This window comes from Fusarium poae, chromosome 2, assembly GCF_019609905.1.
Source record: "Fusarium poae strain DAOMC 252244 chromosome 2, whole genome shotgun sequence".
NCBI classification, from domain to species: domain Eukaryota; kingdom Fungi; phylum Ascomycota; class Sordariomycetes; order Hypocreales; family Nectriaceae; genus Fusarium; species Fusarium poae.
The window spans coordinates 8,954,651-8,970,529 of NC_058400.1; the positions used below are offsets into that span (position 1 = coordinate 8,954,651).

General features: G+C 47.9%; 5 protein-coding genes across 5 annotated transcripts; 3 read left to right on the top strand and 2 right to left on the bottom strand.

The window, feature by feature from the left end:
* Positions 1–857: 857 nt before the first annotated feature.
* ZRA1_2 (ZEB2-regulated ABC transporter 1) lies at positions 858–5,442 on the bottom strand (the record flags this gene model as incomplete). Its single annotated transcript, XM_044851521.1, has 3 exons — positions 858–1,634; positions 1,690–3,439; positions 3,488–5,442. 3 exons carry the CDS (start codon positions 5,440–5,442, stop codon positions 858–860), a joined length of 4,482 nt encoding a protein of 1,493 aa, XP_044710233.1.
* Positions 5,443–6,018: 576 nt separating this feature from the next.
* Positions 6,019–6,416, top strand: FPOAC1_007053 (uncharacterized protein; the record flags this gene model as incomplete). Its single annotated transcript, XM_044851522.1, has 2 exons — positions 6,019–6,123; positions 6,180–6,416. The coding sequence occupies 2 exons, from the start codon at positions 6,019–6,021 to the stop codon at positions 6,414–6,416; spliced, it is 342 nt and encodes a 113-aa protein (XP_044710234.1).
* Positions 6,417–7,832: 1,416 nt separating this feature from the next.
* FPOAC1_007054 (uncharacterized protein) lies at positions 7,833–9,807 on the top strand (the record flags this gene model as incomplete). The annotated part of the gene is made up of 3 exons (XM_044851523.1): positions 7,833–8,185; positions 8,239–8,767; positions 8,815–9,807. The coding sequence occupies 3 exons, from the start codon at positions 7,833–7,835 to the stop codon at positions 9,805–9,807; spliced, it is 1,875 nt and encodes a 624-aa protein (XP_044710235.1).
* A 2,025-nt stretch (positions 9,808–11,832) lies between these two features.
* On the top strand, positions 11,833–12,279 carry FPOAC1_007055 (uncharacterized protein; the record flags this gene model as incomplete). The annotated part of the gene is made up of 1 exon (XM_044851524.1): positions 11,833–12,279. The coding sequence occupies one exon, from the start codon at positions 11,833–11,835 to the stop codon at positions 12,277–12,279; it is 447 nt and encodes a 148-aa protein (XP_044710236.1).
* A 1,183-nt stretch (positions 12,280–13,462) lies between these two features.
* Positions 13,463–15,098, bottom strand: FPOAC1_007056 (uncharacterized protein; the record flags this gene model as incomplete). The annotated part of the gene is made up of 5 exons (XM_044851525.1): positions 13,463–14,041; positions 14,097–14,341; positions 14,397–14,720; positions 14,775–14,936; positions 14,996–15,098. 5 exons carry the CDS (start codon positions 15,096–15,098, stop codon positions 13,463–13,465), a joined length of 1,413 nt encoding a protein of 470 aa, XP_044710237.1.
* Positions 15,099–15,879: the final 781 nt, after the last annotated feature.

Here is a 15,879-nt window from a genome sequence, read left to right on the forward strand (position 1 = left end):
TTGAACCTCCGGTGTGCGGCATCGGCGTCGGCTAGATCGGCCATTTGGGTCGGCATGAATAGAGGGGGTTGCATTGAGATTTGTAGATCAATCAGTATTATTTATTTAGATTTACTGAGTAATCAGTTGATGTTTATTCATGCTACGTGTATCATTGGAATTGTTGAAGGAAATGGCTTGTCCTGATGGTCATGTTGTAGGGTTCCATTAGACCGGACATACAATTCTGATATTAGTCAAGATGGTCCAGTTGCCTGCCATATCTCTCAATCGCAATTCTAAATAGGTGATTAAATGAGTTTTTGTTTATCCAGCGCCAATGGTCAATGTTGGGGGGATGATGTCAACACGGAGTTGTGTCAGCGTCAACGTTATCTTCAACTCAAGACGCTATACATGAACAGGCACCTAATAGCTTCAGAGCCAATAAATTGTCTCTCTTCTTTAGTGATCGCCATCAATCTAAACACTACAACATCACTGCTTAGAAATACATTGAGGTGTCATGCAAGACCAAGCCATCTTCAACTTCAGACGGCAATATCGGTTATATTGGCTATGAAGGACACATCGGGAACAAAGGCACCAACGGAGTCTTCAATCACAATGAGTCAGTCAGTCCAATTGATCAATTTCATTCCCAGAAAACATAACTCGGAGAGCAGGGGCGCATAACTCATAAAAAGAAATTAAACGTATCCCCACAAACACCATTTTCTATTCTATTATTGCGATTCTAAATACAAGTCCTCCATTCTATAACAATCTCCAAACCGTTATCCAAAAATAAAATAGAAACAAGAAACGAAAGGTAAAGTAAAAAGAGAAGAGAAGATAGAACCTAAGCTCTGAGTTATCTACGCCTTCTTCTGCTTCTGCTTCCTGTTCTTATTCTTGGGCATGCGGACAAGCCAGTACAAGAACAGAGCACCAACAATGTTGACAACAATGTACACCATTCCAATACCAAAGTCTCTCCAGCGGTTATCATAGCTGGAGCTGAGTGCCGTGAGGTAAACGTTGGTGTCCTTGACGGTGCAGAATTTGCAATCGACTGTGGCGTCGGGGTTGGTCAAGTAACCACCAGCTTGCGCCATGTACGACTCCAGATAATCTCCGCAGGTAGTTCCATTCAGGGGATTGAAAGTGGTCAATTCCCGTTCTGCGCATGTGACCTGTGCATTACCGATACCAACTGACAAGATGGCTGACACAAGGTAGGTGAATGGTGAAACTCGGTACATGAAGATCCAGAAACCAGGCATGTTGTCGGGCGACGCCAAAACACCACAGAAGAACAGAGACAGCATGAAGAGAAGGTTGGCCACGTTACCACCCGCCTCGGCTGTGTCGGTGATGGCGATGGCGGCGTGCGCAAAGGTACAAGTGAAGATGAGGAACTGCCAGAAGAGAAGCCACATGAGACCACCTCGTTCAGCTGTCTGACCTGCAAACTCGGCGTTCTTGTTGAAGCCGACGGGATAGTAGATGCAGACAAACAAGAATACCGACATAAGGCTGTTCCAAGGGATCTCAGCGATGATCTGGGATAGCATAAAGACTTTCCAGCTGTATGTCTTGGACGGTCGTTCGCGGACTTCATAAAGGGATCGTTGGGTAACAAAGTGAGGCATCTGTGACAATTAGTTAGTACCATTCATGATGATAAGATTATGAGTATAAACTTACCTGCATCTGAACCAATTGGCCAAAGACTGTCAAGACCTGGAAAATGGCAAACATCTGGTTCTGCAAGCCTCGAAGACTCAGAGGAGCGTTGAGGAAGACAAGACCGATGAACAATCCAACCTGGATGACCAAAGCTGCCTTGGAGTAGATGTACGATGGAGTGCGCCAGTACTGCTGGAAAACACGGGTAGTAGCAATACGAAGCTGTTGACCAAATGGCGCAGCAAACTCGCGATAAGACTCAGCATTATCGGTATGCGTATCACCACCAGCAGCACCCTCAGCCTTGAGACGCGAAAGCTCAGCCTGAACATCTTGATACTCGGAGCTTTCACGCCATGTCTGATGCCAGTCAATCTCAGTATGGGAACCAGGTGCTGCACCAATGACCTCAAGCATCCACTCAGCAGGATTCTCACCCTTGGGACAAGGATCGGAACCGTTCTTGACAAAATAGTTGGTCAGGGTTTCAGAGTCCTTGCCAATGTCACCAAAGTAAATTGTGCGGCCGCCCTTTGCGAGGAACAAAAGACGATCGAAGCGTTGGAAAAGCATGGCTGACGGTTGATGGATGGTACAGAGGATAGATTGACCTGCCTTGGACAACTTCTCAAGAAGGTCGAGGATAGCCCAAGATGTCTGCGAGTCAAGACCGGAAGTAGGTTCATCGACGAAGAGAAGTAGAGGCGGTTTGGCAGCGAGCTCAACACCGATTGTTAGACGCTTGCGCTGTTCGACATTGAGACCCTCGCCCAAGACACCGACGACTGCATCTGCGTACTCTTGCATATCCAACAGCTTGATGACCTCATCGACGTAGGCAATCTTTTCTTCACGTGGTGTGGAAGCGGGTTGGCGAAGAAGGGCGCTGAAAGTCAAAGCCTCGCGAACAGTGCTAGTTTCCAAGTGAAGATCCTGTTGCTGCACGTAGCCTGTTTTACGCTGAAACGAGTCATCGCGCAATTTGCCATCGACAAGCATTTCACCAGTGATGACACCCATGGAAATACGATCAGCGAGACAGTCGAGAAGAGTCGTCTTTCCAGCACCTGACACGCCCATCAAAGCCGTGAGTGTTCCAGGCTTGACCCAACCGTCAACGTTGTCGAGGATGCGTCTTGGTTCGCCCTTGATCTTGATGTCGTAGCACACGTTGTTCCAATGGAAGACACTAGTAGAACCCTGAATGTTGGCGACTTCGTTGTTGTTCTTCTCAGTGACGGGGATGGGGCTTGAAGATGCGGCTTCGGGGTCCGACTTGACCTTGGCGGGCATGTTGCTGCGACGGAAAACGAGGACTTCACCCTTTGACTTCTTGGCTGAGATGTACTCGGTGGCAACAATGTAGACGACGTGGTTAAAGATGGTCATGGCGATGAGAATACCGACGTTGCGCCACTTGTGAGCGTGGAAGTACTTGTACTCGAGGTTGAGGTAGGCGTCGCCGTTGACAAAATCTTGACCTGGGACGGCACCGACTGTTGAACAAGCCCTGTTCAAACCACTGACGTCTGCGTACCCAGGGATCTGAGGGTTGGGGACAAAGCCAGTGCAGGTAAAGTTGCGACCAGAGAATTCGTTCACCATGAGAGACTCAAAAGCGTAGGCGACGGGATCGAGGTAGTTGATCCAGCGACACCAGCCGAGCATGTAATCGACTGGTACGACGAAACCTGCGAAAATGACGAGGGCGAGGATGAGAAGCGAGGCTGGAACCATGGCTTGCGACAGAGTACGAGAAAGCGATGCACTGCAGCTGTTAGTACGAGAGTCATTATGTGACATTAAAATGACTTACATGGATCTAAAGACACCAGACATAGCAAGGACCATGATGAACGAGACGAGAAGGTAAAAGAAGAAAGCACCAGCATCTCTGTTCAAGTTCGTCATGAAGTAGAGCGTAAGATTGAACAGGATACTGTTGGTGATCTTATAAGGCATGTCAACCAGAATAGAAGAGAAGGATTCAGCAGAGGCGTGATGGAAAGCATAGCGAGCATGTTTCTCAACAATAGGTCTCTGAGCATACTGCGTCAAAATCTCAAGCGCAGATGCAAAAGCGTTGGACAAGACAGCCAAGAACAAAACAGCACCGCGCTTAAAGAAGTCTCCAGTCGTAGGTTGCATATTGTAAAACAGTGAAGAAGCGATAAGTGCAACAGCTGTATTCGCAAGGAGCTGGAAAATGGTGACGCCCGGTGATCCGATAAGACGCCTGAAACCTCGCCACAAACAAAGCTGCACTTGTTGCATGTACGACAGCGTAAAGGGAGACTTGAGTCTTTGACCCTTTGCCTGAGCGGACTGCTTGTTCTCGCGGAATGCATCAGCGCTGGAACCGTTGATCGGGTACAAGCTCTTGTAGCTTTCGATCTCGGCGCGGACAATCTGGTACTGTTGACTCTGCTTCCAACAGGCAGCGAATTCGTCAGGTGTTCGTGGGACCTTGTTCTCGAAACCAGGACGAACGACTCGTTCAGATGGTGCAGTCATTGACGTCAAAAAGTCAGGCGTTGTTTGACGATCAGGACATTCGAAGCCGAGATTGATAAAGTAAGCCTTTGCTTCATCAGCGGGACCAAAGAAGATCTGACGTCCTTCGTAAATAACGAGTGCCTTGTCGAAGAGATCGTAGGCTGTCTGGGGTGCTTGGTAAATCGAGACAGCACACGTCTGTCCAAAGAGCTCGGATTGTAAGCGTAAAGTCTTGCAGAACTCAATCGCGTTGGCTGAATCTAAACCACGGGTCGAATTGTCCCAGCATTGGAAGGGGGCGTTGGAGAGCGTTGCTTCGGCGATAGTGACTCGCTTTCTCTCACCGCCAGACACACCTCGAATGTAGTTGTCGCCGACTTGAGTGTTGACAGTGTGGCTGATACCGTACATGGCCATTACAACGTCGCGCATGTGCTCGCTGTACTGGTTGTGGTTGATACCGGCTGGCAAGTTCTGAGGGCATCGTGCCCGCGCGGCAAAGGTGAGGGTGTCGCCAACTGAGAGCATAGGAAAGTGAACGTCTACTTCGGCTGTGTAGATGGTTTCACCCTTGTGATACTTGTGCATCTCCTCCGCTGTGATTCCGTTGTAGTTGAAGTAAGTGCTGTCATCGACGTAGATACCGTTGGTCTCGCCCGAGATAGACTTGAGGAACGTGGAACAACCTGAACCGGGAGGACCCAGAACAACAAGCATCTCTCCAGCCTTGACAACACCATCGAAACCGCGGAGGATATCAATTCTGCGCTTTCCCTGGTTGGGCTTGAACACCTGCTGTACCATACTAGGCAGTCCAAGCAAGACATTACCAACATCCTTCTGATAATCCGTTTCGGCACCGTATCCAAATACGTTCATGTCCTGGAAACAAAGACCGCTCTGTCGAAAACCGGCACCGTTCTCTTTCATCGACTTGGACATGGCTTTGGCCCATGCTCTAGCATTAAAATTCTCGCTCGAAGGGTTGAGAGGAGAGTCTGGGTCTGCCGCGTTGAAGAGGTCTGCGTTGCTGCCATTGAAATGATGCGAAGTGTTTGTGTAATTGCGAGCGAGGTCTCTAACGATGGAGTGTCGTCGGACCATCTCTTCGGTCTGGTGGCGGTCATCTTCATCGTCTGTTGAACTTGTCTGGTCTCCTGGGGCGGAAGTGGGATGGAGAGGCTTTTCGTTTGTGACGGGTTCGTTGTTGACGATTGTGTCGTGGCTGCTTTGTTCTGAGCGTGTTGAGCTCATGTTTGCCTCGGGGGTGGCCATTACGGAGCGCTGCGAGACAGAAGTCTGTCTGCTTTGCTAAAAGTTTCTGTGTTTTTTTGTTAAAGGGAATGAAAAGACAAAAAGTCCAAGAATGACATACATACAAGTTAAGTTGAAGTATTAAATAAGTATTCAATTAAACCATAACAAAAGAAAGGTTCAAGTAAAGATGAGATAGATATAGATCGACAGTAACAATGAATGAAAGATGCCTCAGTGAAAACACCACCGCAGGCTGTCCAGCTTCTTAATACCAAAAATGCCGGATACATGCTCATCCCCGTCGCACCGAAAGGGGTGTGTATGCGGGTCATCAAGTCACGGATTCCTTCGACTTCCCGACCCCGAGTGGATATTGATCGGGTTGATGTATCTAGTCCGCTCACCCGAAGGAGGTCAAGAAGAAACAGGCATTAGAAGATGCAGCAAATACTCGGGTTTGTCCCTTTTACTCAGATATCCATAGACCGATACTTGGTAACTATCTATCTATCTTATCACGACATCATTCTTTTCGCTTCCAAACAAACAAGCCCTGTGCATACATACAGTCATCACTTTATCTCAAAGTAAAACATGGCTTCTGAACAGCAACGCCCACCACGAATTCTAGCTTGTGTTTTATGTCAACAGCGCAAGAAGAAGTGCGATCGAAAGAGCCCGTGTTCATTCTGCACAAAGGTACTACTACTAGTATAGCACTATGATTGCAACTACAACTAACTAACCTTGACCAGGCGGGAATACAATGTATTCCAAGTACACCAGCTCCCAAGCGCAGTCGTCGCAAACCTACAAAAGAACTCCTCGCAAGACTTGAGCGGTGCGAGGAGCTATTAAAGAGATGCACTTGCGTGCAAAAGTCTTTGCTGTATAGTTCGTATCAAGACAGAAATATGGCGAGTCCTACATATACAAGTACCGAGGGTAGTAACGGGAGTGCATCGCCAGAGAGGGAGAAGCTTGAAGTTTGACGGGCGTGATGTTAGTTTTATATTTTGGCGTTGGTCAAGTGTTTTCTTCTTGCATGTGTTATTAATTGACGGATGGGATGAACTGGTATAAGAGCCAGTATGAATGAACTAGATAGAACTCGAGACAATGGTTGTCTAATTGCGATAGTTGGGAAATATTAGCATTTGTAATTATCTTACCTCTGAGAAATAAAAAATGCTGCAAAGTATTGCTGTGGTTCATATTCTCAAAACAAGTGTCAAGCGAAGCCGTGTAAAACAAAAAGAGTCTCAAAAGACATGTCGTTGAAAAAAAGCCGGGGGCATCAGAGGTCTTCGGTAAATTTAAGCCCCAGACTTTTGACAGCAGTGGAGACTTGCTACATGAAAACAGTTAGATTAAAACCATAAACTAGCCAATTGTAATTCAACGGGTTTCTTAAATGGTCCGTTACAAAACAGTTGGTTTCTCCTAATGCAATGCATCATCCGTATTGGCCCACGCAAGTCCTAGCTTACAACCTTATGCATAAAGGAGGAGGGAATTAATTATCTCCTTTAGTATCATTAAAGACTCTTTTTTTCTCTTGCTGAGACGTCATTGTTAAGGCTGACGATTAAGTAAAGCGTAAAGCTTCTTCATCGGAGTCCGTCAAGGCCCCGCCCGGCGCCGTTTCTAGAACATCTCCACATTTCCCGGACCCGGCAGAATGGACGGTTCTTCATGTCAAGAACAGTGACGTGGAAGGCTTATCAATCGGTGGTCAAAGACCTAGCTTGATACCACTTTTTCGACCGAGCTTCCGGTAGCTGTGTAGATCTAACGTTATCCCTGCGATTGGGACATGATTCATAATGACTAGCGGGATCACGGTCTCTAGGGTATCGGTGTAGTATTCCGTTGAACAATCCGGAGTATTGAACATCCATGTCTTGGAGAGGTAGGCGCTGTGTCCAGCTGAGAATCCGAAATGTAGACCAAGTCTAGGGTAGATTTTGATCTTGGTTTGTTATGTTTTTGTGACAATAACACACATCGCTACATTTGTCCAAGTTATCTTTGGAGCTCACCCAGAAATGTGAAATGACTCCACTGGTCAATGCTAAAATTCGGGCTGGCTTCGCAGAGAATAAGGCCATCATGAGGTGATTTTGCGATTGAGTCTGCTGATAACAATTGTCATTGATTGACTATAGAATAGATAAATAAATCACTAAAGAATGAATTCTTTCTTGATAGAAATCCTCCCAGATGGTTATGTATAGCACGATCTTATCGTTTATCTTATCTCTTATCGTGCTGTCACGTGTATCTTGAGTCATCGGTGGGCCCAGAATCACCCCGCCAAAGAATTTGACCCCTCCATCGTTTGAAGCTTCTAAACCTTGTTACGACGAGATCTTGTTCCAAGTTTCTGGTCCCCTTCTACCGCCATCATGACCTTTGACGCCGAAAAGATCGGCGCTGCCGACTTCAAGAGCCTTGGACCCCTCGTTGCCGAGCTCGACAAGCACCTTACCCTTCGAACTTACCTCAACGGCTACACTCTTGGCGAGGAAGATGGCAAGATCTGGACTGCTCTTCGCCTCAACAAGGTCGCCATTGGCCTTATCCGAAAGGGTGCCTACACCAATGTCACTCGATGGTTCAACCTGATCGAGCAGGCACACCCTGAGTTTAACGAGAAGCTCAATGCTGGAAAGGAGAAGAAGTCTGGAGGTGCCAATTACAATATTGGCCTCTCCAACACCGAGAATGGTGTTGTCACGCGATTCCCTCCTGAGCCCAGGTAAGCTGAACTTCTTCTCATCTACCTAGAATTAGTCTAACTCTTGTCTCTAGTGGCTACCTTCACATTGGCCACGCCAAGGCCGCTCTTCTCAACGATTACTTCGCAAAGACCTCCCCCGACGGAAACGGAAAGCTCATCGTTCGATTCGACGACACAAACCCCGCCAAGGAGAAGCAAGAGTTTGAGGATGCTATCCTTCATGATCTCGAGCTGATGGACATCAAGTACCACAAGGTCACCCACTCCAGTGACTACTTCCAGGAGATTTACGATCTCACCGAGAAGATGATCCAAGACGGCAACGCCTACGCCGATGACACCGATCCCGAGGTTCAGAGCGCTGACCGAAAGAACCGTCTTCCCAGCCAGCGACGTGACCGCCCTGCTGAGGAGAGTTTGGCCATGTTTAGAGAGATGAAGGCTGGTACCGACCTGGGACGAAAGCACTGCATTCGCGCACGCATTGCCTTTGACTCGAGCAACGGTTCCATGCGAGACCCCGTCATTTTCCGATTCCCCAACTGGAAGGGTGAAGAGCCCGCTCCCCACCACCGAACAGGCTGGACCTGGAACATCTACGTAAGCACCACCGCTGTTCAATTGTGTATGACTGTTAACAATTCCAGCCCACATACGATCTCGTCGTCCCTATCCTTGACTCCATCGAGGGAGTCACCCACGCCCTCCGAACAACCGAGTATGCCGACCGAAACGAGCAATACCACTGGTTCCTCAAGGTCTTGAACCTCCGACAGGTCCATCTTTGGGACTTTGCCCGTATCAACTTTATCCAAACATTCCTCTCCAAGCGAAAGCTCACAAAGGTTGTCGACACTGGACGTGTCAGTGGCTGGGATGACCCCCGTATGCCTACTGTCCGTGGTATCATCCGCCGTGGTCTGACTGTTCCCGCTCTTCGCGAGTTCATGTTGAAGCAGGGTCCTAGCCGAAACGTCGTCACCATGGATTGGACTACCATCTGGGCCATCAACAAGCGAATGCTCGACCCCGTTGTCCCTCGATACATGGCCATTGAGGAGAAGGATGCTGTTACTGTCACCATCACTGGAGGTCCCGAGAAGTCTTACAAGGAGGACAGGCCCAAGCACGTCAAGAACCCCGACGTCGGTACCAAGCAGGTTACTTTCGGACCCAAGCTCCTCCTCGACCAGGCCGACGTTGCTTCTTTCGACGACAACGAGGAGATTACCCTGATGAGCTGGGGTAACGCCATCGTCCGAGGAATCAACAAGACTGCCTCACCCATCAACGAGCTCAACCTCGAGCTTCACCTTGCCGGTGACTTCAAGACCACCAGCAAGAAGGTTCACTGGCTCGCCGCCGACCCCGAGAACCTCGTCAAGGCTGAGCTCTGGGAGTTTGGCTCGCTCATCACCAAGGATACTCTTGAGAAGGACGACAACCTCGACGATTTCCTCAACGACAACAGCGCCACCCTCACCAACGCCCTTGTCGACGCGAGCATCGCCGAGCTCAAGGAGAACGACTTCCTCCAGCTCGAGCGAAAGGGTTACTACCGTGTGGACAAGGCTCTCGGCCAAGGTCCCGACGGCCGAGCTGTGCTGTTCAAGGTCCCCACAGGTGGTCAAAAGGGTTAGATCATTTTGGACAAGAAAATAAAGGATGGGCGAGTATTTAGGCATATAGTTGTTTACGATACAAAAAATAAGTAAAAGTTGGACTGCACAAATGGCTTGAATTAATTTGTCTCCCGTTATCTGCTATCGAAGCGCCCGCCCCGACAAAGAGCCCATCAAGCTCGTAGTCAGGATGAGCACCTCGCAGTGCATGCATATTCCTTCAGCTTTGCATTTCGTCAGTGTCACGTTGTATATTTTGGAGAGAATGATTCGTCGCTTGATGTTATTTAGATTATCCGTGGTAGTGCTGATGTTGATGCCGCTAAATGGAATGCAGAGGTTGCCCGATTGAGTAACTCGCGAGATCCCTGCCTGGAAGATCTTGTAACATCAAGGTAGAGTAAGCTGCGGGGGAATTACTTGTGAGCAAAGAAAAGCAGTGAAGATGTTTGTATTTACGGCCAAGATACTACAGCGAGATACTCAATTGATGAGATGAATGCTGGATCGATCATGTCTTGAACAGAGTTGTGTGATTGACATATTGACATCAAGTTGCCCCAAGGTGAGTACAGCTCCATAAACCTCGCTACGTTCCATTACTTTAGTTCATGACTTGTTCCTCATGCAGCGCACATCAGAAAATGACCGTGATAGACAACTACTAGCCCAAATGCAGGTCTAAGGATACGAGCTGAAGGGATACTTTTACCTGCAGGGGTATATATCAGACGAGTATCCATACGGAGTACATACGAGAATAACCGTCTCATCGTCTTCCCCACCAATTAGAATAAAATTTTCTAGAGACATTTTTCCTTTTTGTAAATGGGAATCAGAGTATATGACGTACAAAACGGTGAGAATATACGAGAAATAATGTTGAGCTGTTTTTTTTTGTGTAATGCAGGGAGAGAGAGAGAGTAGAATGCGCTAGAAAGGTTCCATTTTCTATTCTTAGCGGACCTATGGACGCTAGACCCCGCTATACCGAATGACAGCCCAGAAGGGCTGCTTTCTCTTAACGGCGCATGTTATTGAGGCGTAGGTAGAAAAGGTCTGGATCTGGGGAGGGGACTTTGTCGGTGAAGGAGTAAAAAGGCAAGCTTAATGCTTATGTGTTAGTTGTCACCCCTCGCGTTAATATGAATTGAGTGGCAGTGCTGGCAGGATGACAGCTGTAAATTGAGGATGACATGACAACGATAACTTGTATGAGATGGCATCTTCTCCACAGCTCTGACGTTTACAGAATAAGACAGAATTTATTCTACTCTGCTAGTTTGCTATGGGAATAAGTACATATCGTCTACCTATTCTTGTCCATCGTTTCTTTGCTTGGCATGTAACTAGTTAACCCGAATGAACCGAGTTGAATTGCGGGTTGTGTCCGACTTGGCAATTTTAAACCCGGCACCGACAACCCGAAAGCAATTAATACGAGAGTCGAGAGATGGTTTCTGTAATTATTAACAAATGCCCAAAGTAGTAAATTAATGTTTTATGCATACATTATACTCATCTGCGCCGCAAAAAGCCACAACCGCTGTAGCATGTATGTACCTAGGTAATTTGAGTGAACCTACCTGATCGATCGCCTGATCTGATGCGGTGGGATGAGGGGAATACGAGATCCCGTCGATCACCTCGTGTTCCCTTTTTACCCACGAGGTTTCGAAGCAAGGGTTTGTTATGTTGTGTAGTAACTGGTAGCTTTCCGGTGGGTAGTCAACTAGTTCGTACACTTGCTTGGACTAGGTAGGGAGTGGCCGAGGCTGGGCTTTTGTCAGAATAGTGGCATTGTTACATTGTTGTCTTTCATCTCACCCAACTTGGACTCTTTCGTCATGATTCACCAACGATTTGACTGTTTCCACTACGATTTAGCTAGCTATGCCCACTTACTGAAAAAGATATCTATATAAACATCCTCTTCTCTCCCTCAAGTTTACCCTTTCATCCTCATCACTCACTCACACTCACACACACATACATCTTCATCCACACTCAACTCAACCACTTACAAACACATCTCCCTTCAAAATGAAGTTCTCCGCTGCTCTCTTCACCCTCATCGCCACCACCGGCGTCTCCGCTGCCCCCGCAGAGGAAAAGTCCGTCAACATGATGGCCGCCTCTCCCCAATGGACCATCCGCGACGCCAAGCGCTACTGCCGCTCCGACGACTCCATCTGCAACTGGAAGTTTGGCATCGACACCGGCAACAACAAGCCCTACGAGTGCCGCCACGACGTCAAGGGCCCCGGCGCCTCCAAGAAGCGCTCCGCCGGCCCCACCACGTGCGGTGACTTTACCGTTACCTCTGGCTGGAGTGATGTTTTCGGCGCCGACAACGGCTTCACTACTCTCTCTGTCGTTTCCAACTCCAAGCGTCAGATCATCTGGCCTGCTTACACCGACAAGCAGCTCGCTGGTGCCAAGATTGTCAAGCCTGATCAGTCTTATGCTCCTGCTTCGCTTCCCAAATAAGCGATTTTGCACACACTGGATGAATGACTTGCGACGACACACACGATGATGCTTGAACATATTTGGGGGGAATTGACAGGATTGGGGGTTTAAGCTACACACAATGGGCTAATTTGTACATACTTAATACAATTCTTGCCTTTCGGGGCCACGACTTTTACATACGAGAATGTTGTTCCCTTGTTAGTTGTGAAGTGATGCAAGTGTAACATAATTGGTGCTTTGATCGGCCGAGATTTAGCGGCTTTCGGCCGGGTACCTTGGCGTTCGTCATTGTCATCCAGCCACCATCAAATGTCACCCAGAATTATCGCGTGCACAATAGTTACTAATAGGAAGTTGTGGTGTATAAACAGTGTATCCTAGAGCTTTGTTAATGTTTACGTTGAGTCCAGCGCTTATCGAATGAGCCTTGCCAGTAGTCCGTAAGTCACATAGCCAGAGACTTGCAATCGGGTCACGTAGATAGGCGAATTGGTAGTCATGGTCAACACACTCGGGTATCGTGAGTGCGATCAGCTTTAAGATCAATTAAGAGGTGCCTGTCAAGTTGCTCGGAGATGTTCTATTTAAAACGCTGGAAATAATGGCGCCAATTGAGGTTGGCCTCAAAGATGGCCTCATGATAGAAACATGATCTCTTCAATTGGGCGCCTCACATGACATGATCCAAATGCACCTCTTAGGTCAACCTTGAAAGCATTTCTCAATTCACCTATGAGCCAATGATATATCATTGTCGGAGTGTATCATTTCATCAATTTATAAAGGCTTGTATCGGCTTGTGTTGTTCAGCAGTCCTTGCCCCAGTCAACACCATCCATCGTATTGATACGACTACAGGTTGCGCCACGTTCACATGCATGACCTCAAAATGAAGGAGCAGAGTTTACTCATTGTAATAGTCGAGCATTCAATTATGAAATGTGTATAGAATGCGATGCCCACAGACAAACGTTGCCAGCATGGTCTTCTGAAACAACGAAATGCGACACCTATCTGTCGGCTATCCAAGTCGTCCACATACAGGCAATCGCCTTGGACATCAAAACACTGACAATAGTCTTTGTCTCTCCCCCCAACTCCATTCTCCCGCACAAAAGAAAAAAAGAAAAAAAGACAAAAACCTCTTACATCCCCCCAGTCGAGGTGTAACAAAACGCCAACAGATGACAAAAATCGCTTAGTCAAAAGCACACATCCAAACAAATGTTCCCAAACCACCAGCGAGGACAAGGAACGTGAGGATTCCAGCTCCCGCGCGATCAGCCGTCGTGATGGGTGTAGGCTCAGGGTTATCATGCGAATCCTTTCCAGCGTTGGGATCACCCTTGGAGATACCACCAGTACTGTTCGTCGCAGGTGGTTCAGCGTCCTCAATTAACAAACTCGACACAGCTGCCAGCACATTCATTTGTTCACCCGCTCCACTTGTCTCATCAACAGCTACATCAACAAACTCACCACCGCTCCAGTAAAAGCCACATGCGCGACCGGAATCACCACCCGTGCATTGCTTCACGGCTGCTTCTGTCGAGGTCTTGAGGACGGGGAGGATCTTTTTCGCGGTGAAGGGTGCGACTTGGGTTGTCACTGCTAACCAGCGGTGCACGTAGCCCTTGAATGACAACATGTCTGTGGAGCAGGCGCCCTTGCGGCCTTCGCAGGGGACTTCGTACATGATGTCTTTGGGGAAGAAGTTTTTGAGAGTTGCGTCGAGGAGTTTGGTGATGCGGTCTTCCCAGACTGTGGATCCGTTTGTCTATATCGCTGTTAGTAAATCGCCTGACCATCAAAGCTGGTGGGACGGTACTCACAAAGTTGTACATGAACGCAGCGCCCTGGATGAGAATAGCAGCGTTGTAAGAAAAAGTGGCTTTGTTGATGTCGGTACAGTTCTTTCCAACGTGTCCACCATCGTAGACCAACCACCTCTCGTGATCAATGTAGTTGACGCCCCAGAGCCACTCCCATGTCTCCTCAGCATGTTTAGCATAAGTTTCGTTTCCGGTATATCTTGCAAGACGAGCGCCAATATTGAAGAAGCATCCGTTGGCGATAGCTAAAACACCATGTTAGTCAAATAATCCTACAGCTTGACCTTTAATGACACGCACTGTTCTTGTAATCGTATCCAGAGTTGGTGAAAGGAATCTGCCATCGCATTCCACCATTACACTCGTCGTCGTGTCGCTCAGGGTTAGCCTGCGTCGTCCAGACGGCCTGCGCCAGGGCGAGCCATTGAGGTTGGTCCTCGGGCGGATTGGGGAACTTGTTTTCGGCTGCGAGCATGGCTGACATTCCCCAGAAGCCTTGATCGTCGTTTCCGAGGGAGGCACTGTGGTTGCTGGGCATGTAGTCGCGACCTTCTCCTGTCTGGTGAAGCATACCCTCCATCACCACCTTGTTGTAGCTCGAGTCGCCTGTGAGTTTCCAGTAATCTGTTGTCGGGTTAGCCATGTCTTTTTTTTCTTTGAGAGTAATTGAAGACGTACCGATATATGTTCCCATCATTGCTCCTCCTTCCCACCAGTAGTAATCGCCCTTGTATTCTGTTGGAGGACCGGGCAAGATACCGGGAATCATGCCCGTTGTGTTTCCGTCATATTGTAGCATAAGATCGTAAGCGAGTGTGCGCGCCGATTGTTTGATCTCGTCTACAAAACAGTCAATATTTTATGTTTTAATTGCTTGTTGTTTGGTGTTTATCGCGTACCCTTTGTTCCAATCTTGTAGTACTGTGCCTCGACTGATTGAACCAGTAGCCCTCCCAACAGCGTAGCTTGGGCGATGAAGCCCTTTGGTGAAGAAAACAACATGTCGCCTGAATGAGAGGTCACCTCTCTATGTTTATGTGAAAAGATGTGTTGTAAATGTGAGGTCGGTCAATGTGGTAACAGCTTGTAAAGCGAGCGACAACAAGCAGAGAAGATGCCGTCGATACCCGTCTGGTCCAGAACAGAGTCAAAGAAAAGAGCCAAAAAATTAAATAAAAGCGAGTGTTACAGGTCTATGATAAAAAAGTGAATGCAGAAAAGGAAACCCCTTCTAGAAAGTCAATCATGGGATGAACGGGACAAAGGATGATCGTAGAAAGGATGATGGGGGGAGATCAAAGGTGGGACGGGATTCAAAAAAGCGGAGGGGGGAACAGAAGCCGGGGATGTCTTTTTTCACATTTCAAAACACGAGCAAGGGGGAGAAAAAAGGGAAATAAAAGAGAGGAGCCCATCCTTTCTGGTTTACGAGCCAAGGGTCTGGGCATCGGGGCTGTGCAGCTTGTATCAAGCAACTTCTTGGCGGCTATCAGTAGTCAGTAGCCAAAGGACAAGAGCAATGAATGGAGAAGAGACAAATTTGCCAAGACGAGCCAAACTGGGATATGGGGACATGGGGACATGGACATGGGGGAGTTATTGGTAGGCCAAGGGCTTGGCAGAAAGAGGGAGAGCAATTGTATTGGCAGTTTTCCACGTAATTTATTTTGTATGCCTTGATTTGCAGTGCATTAGTTGATGCAGCTGATGGTAATGATGCTAGAGAGGAAGAGTATTGTCTCTATTATTCCGCAAAGGAAGAGTATGTACCGAGATGAGACTC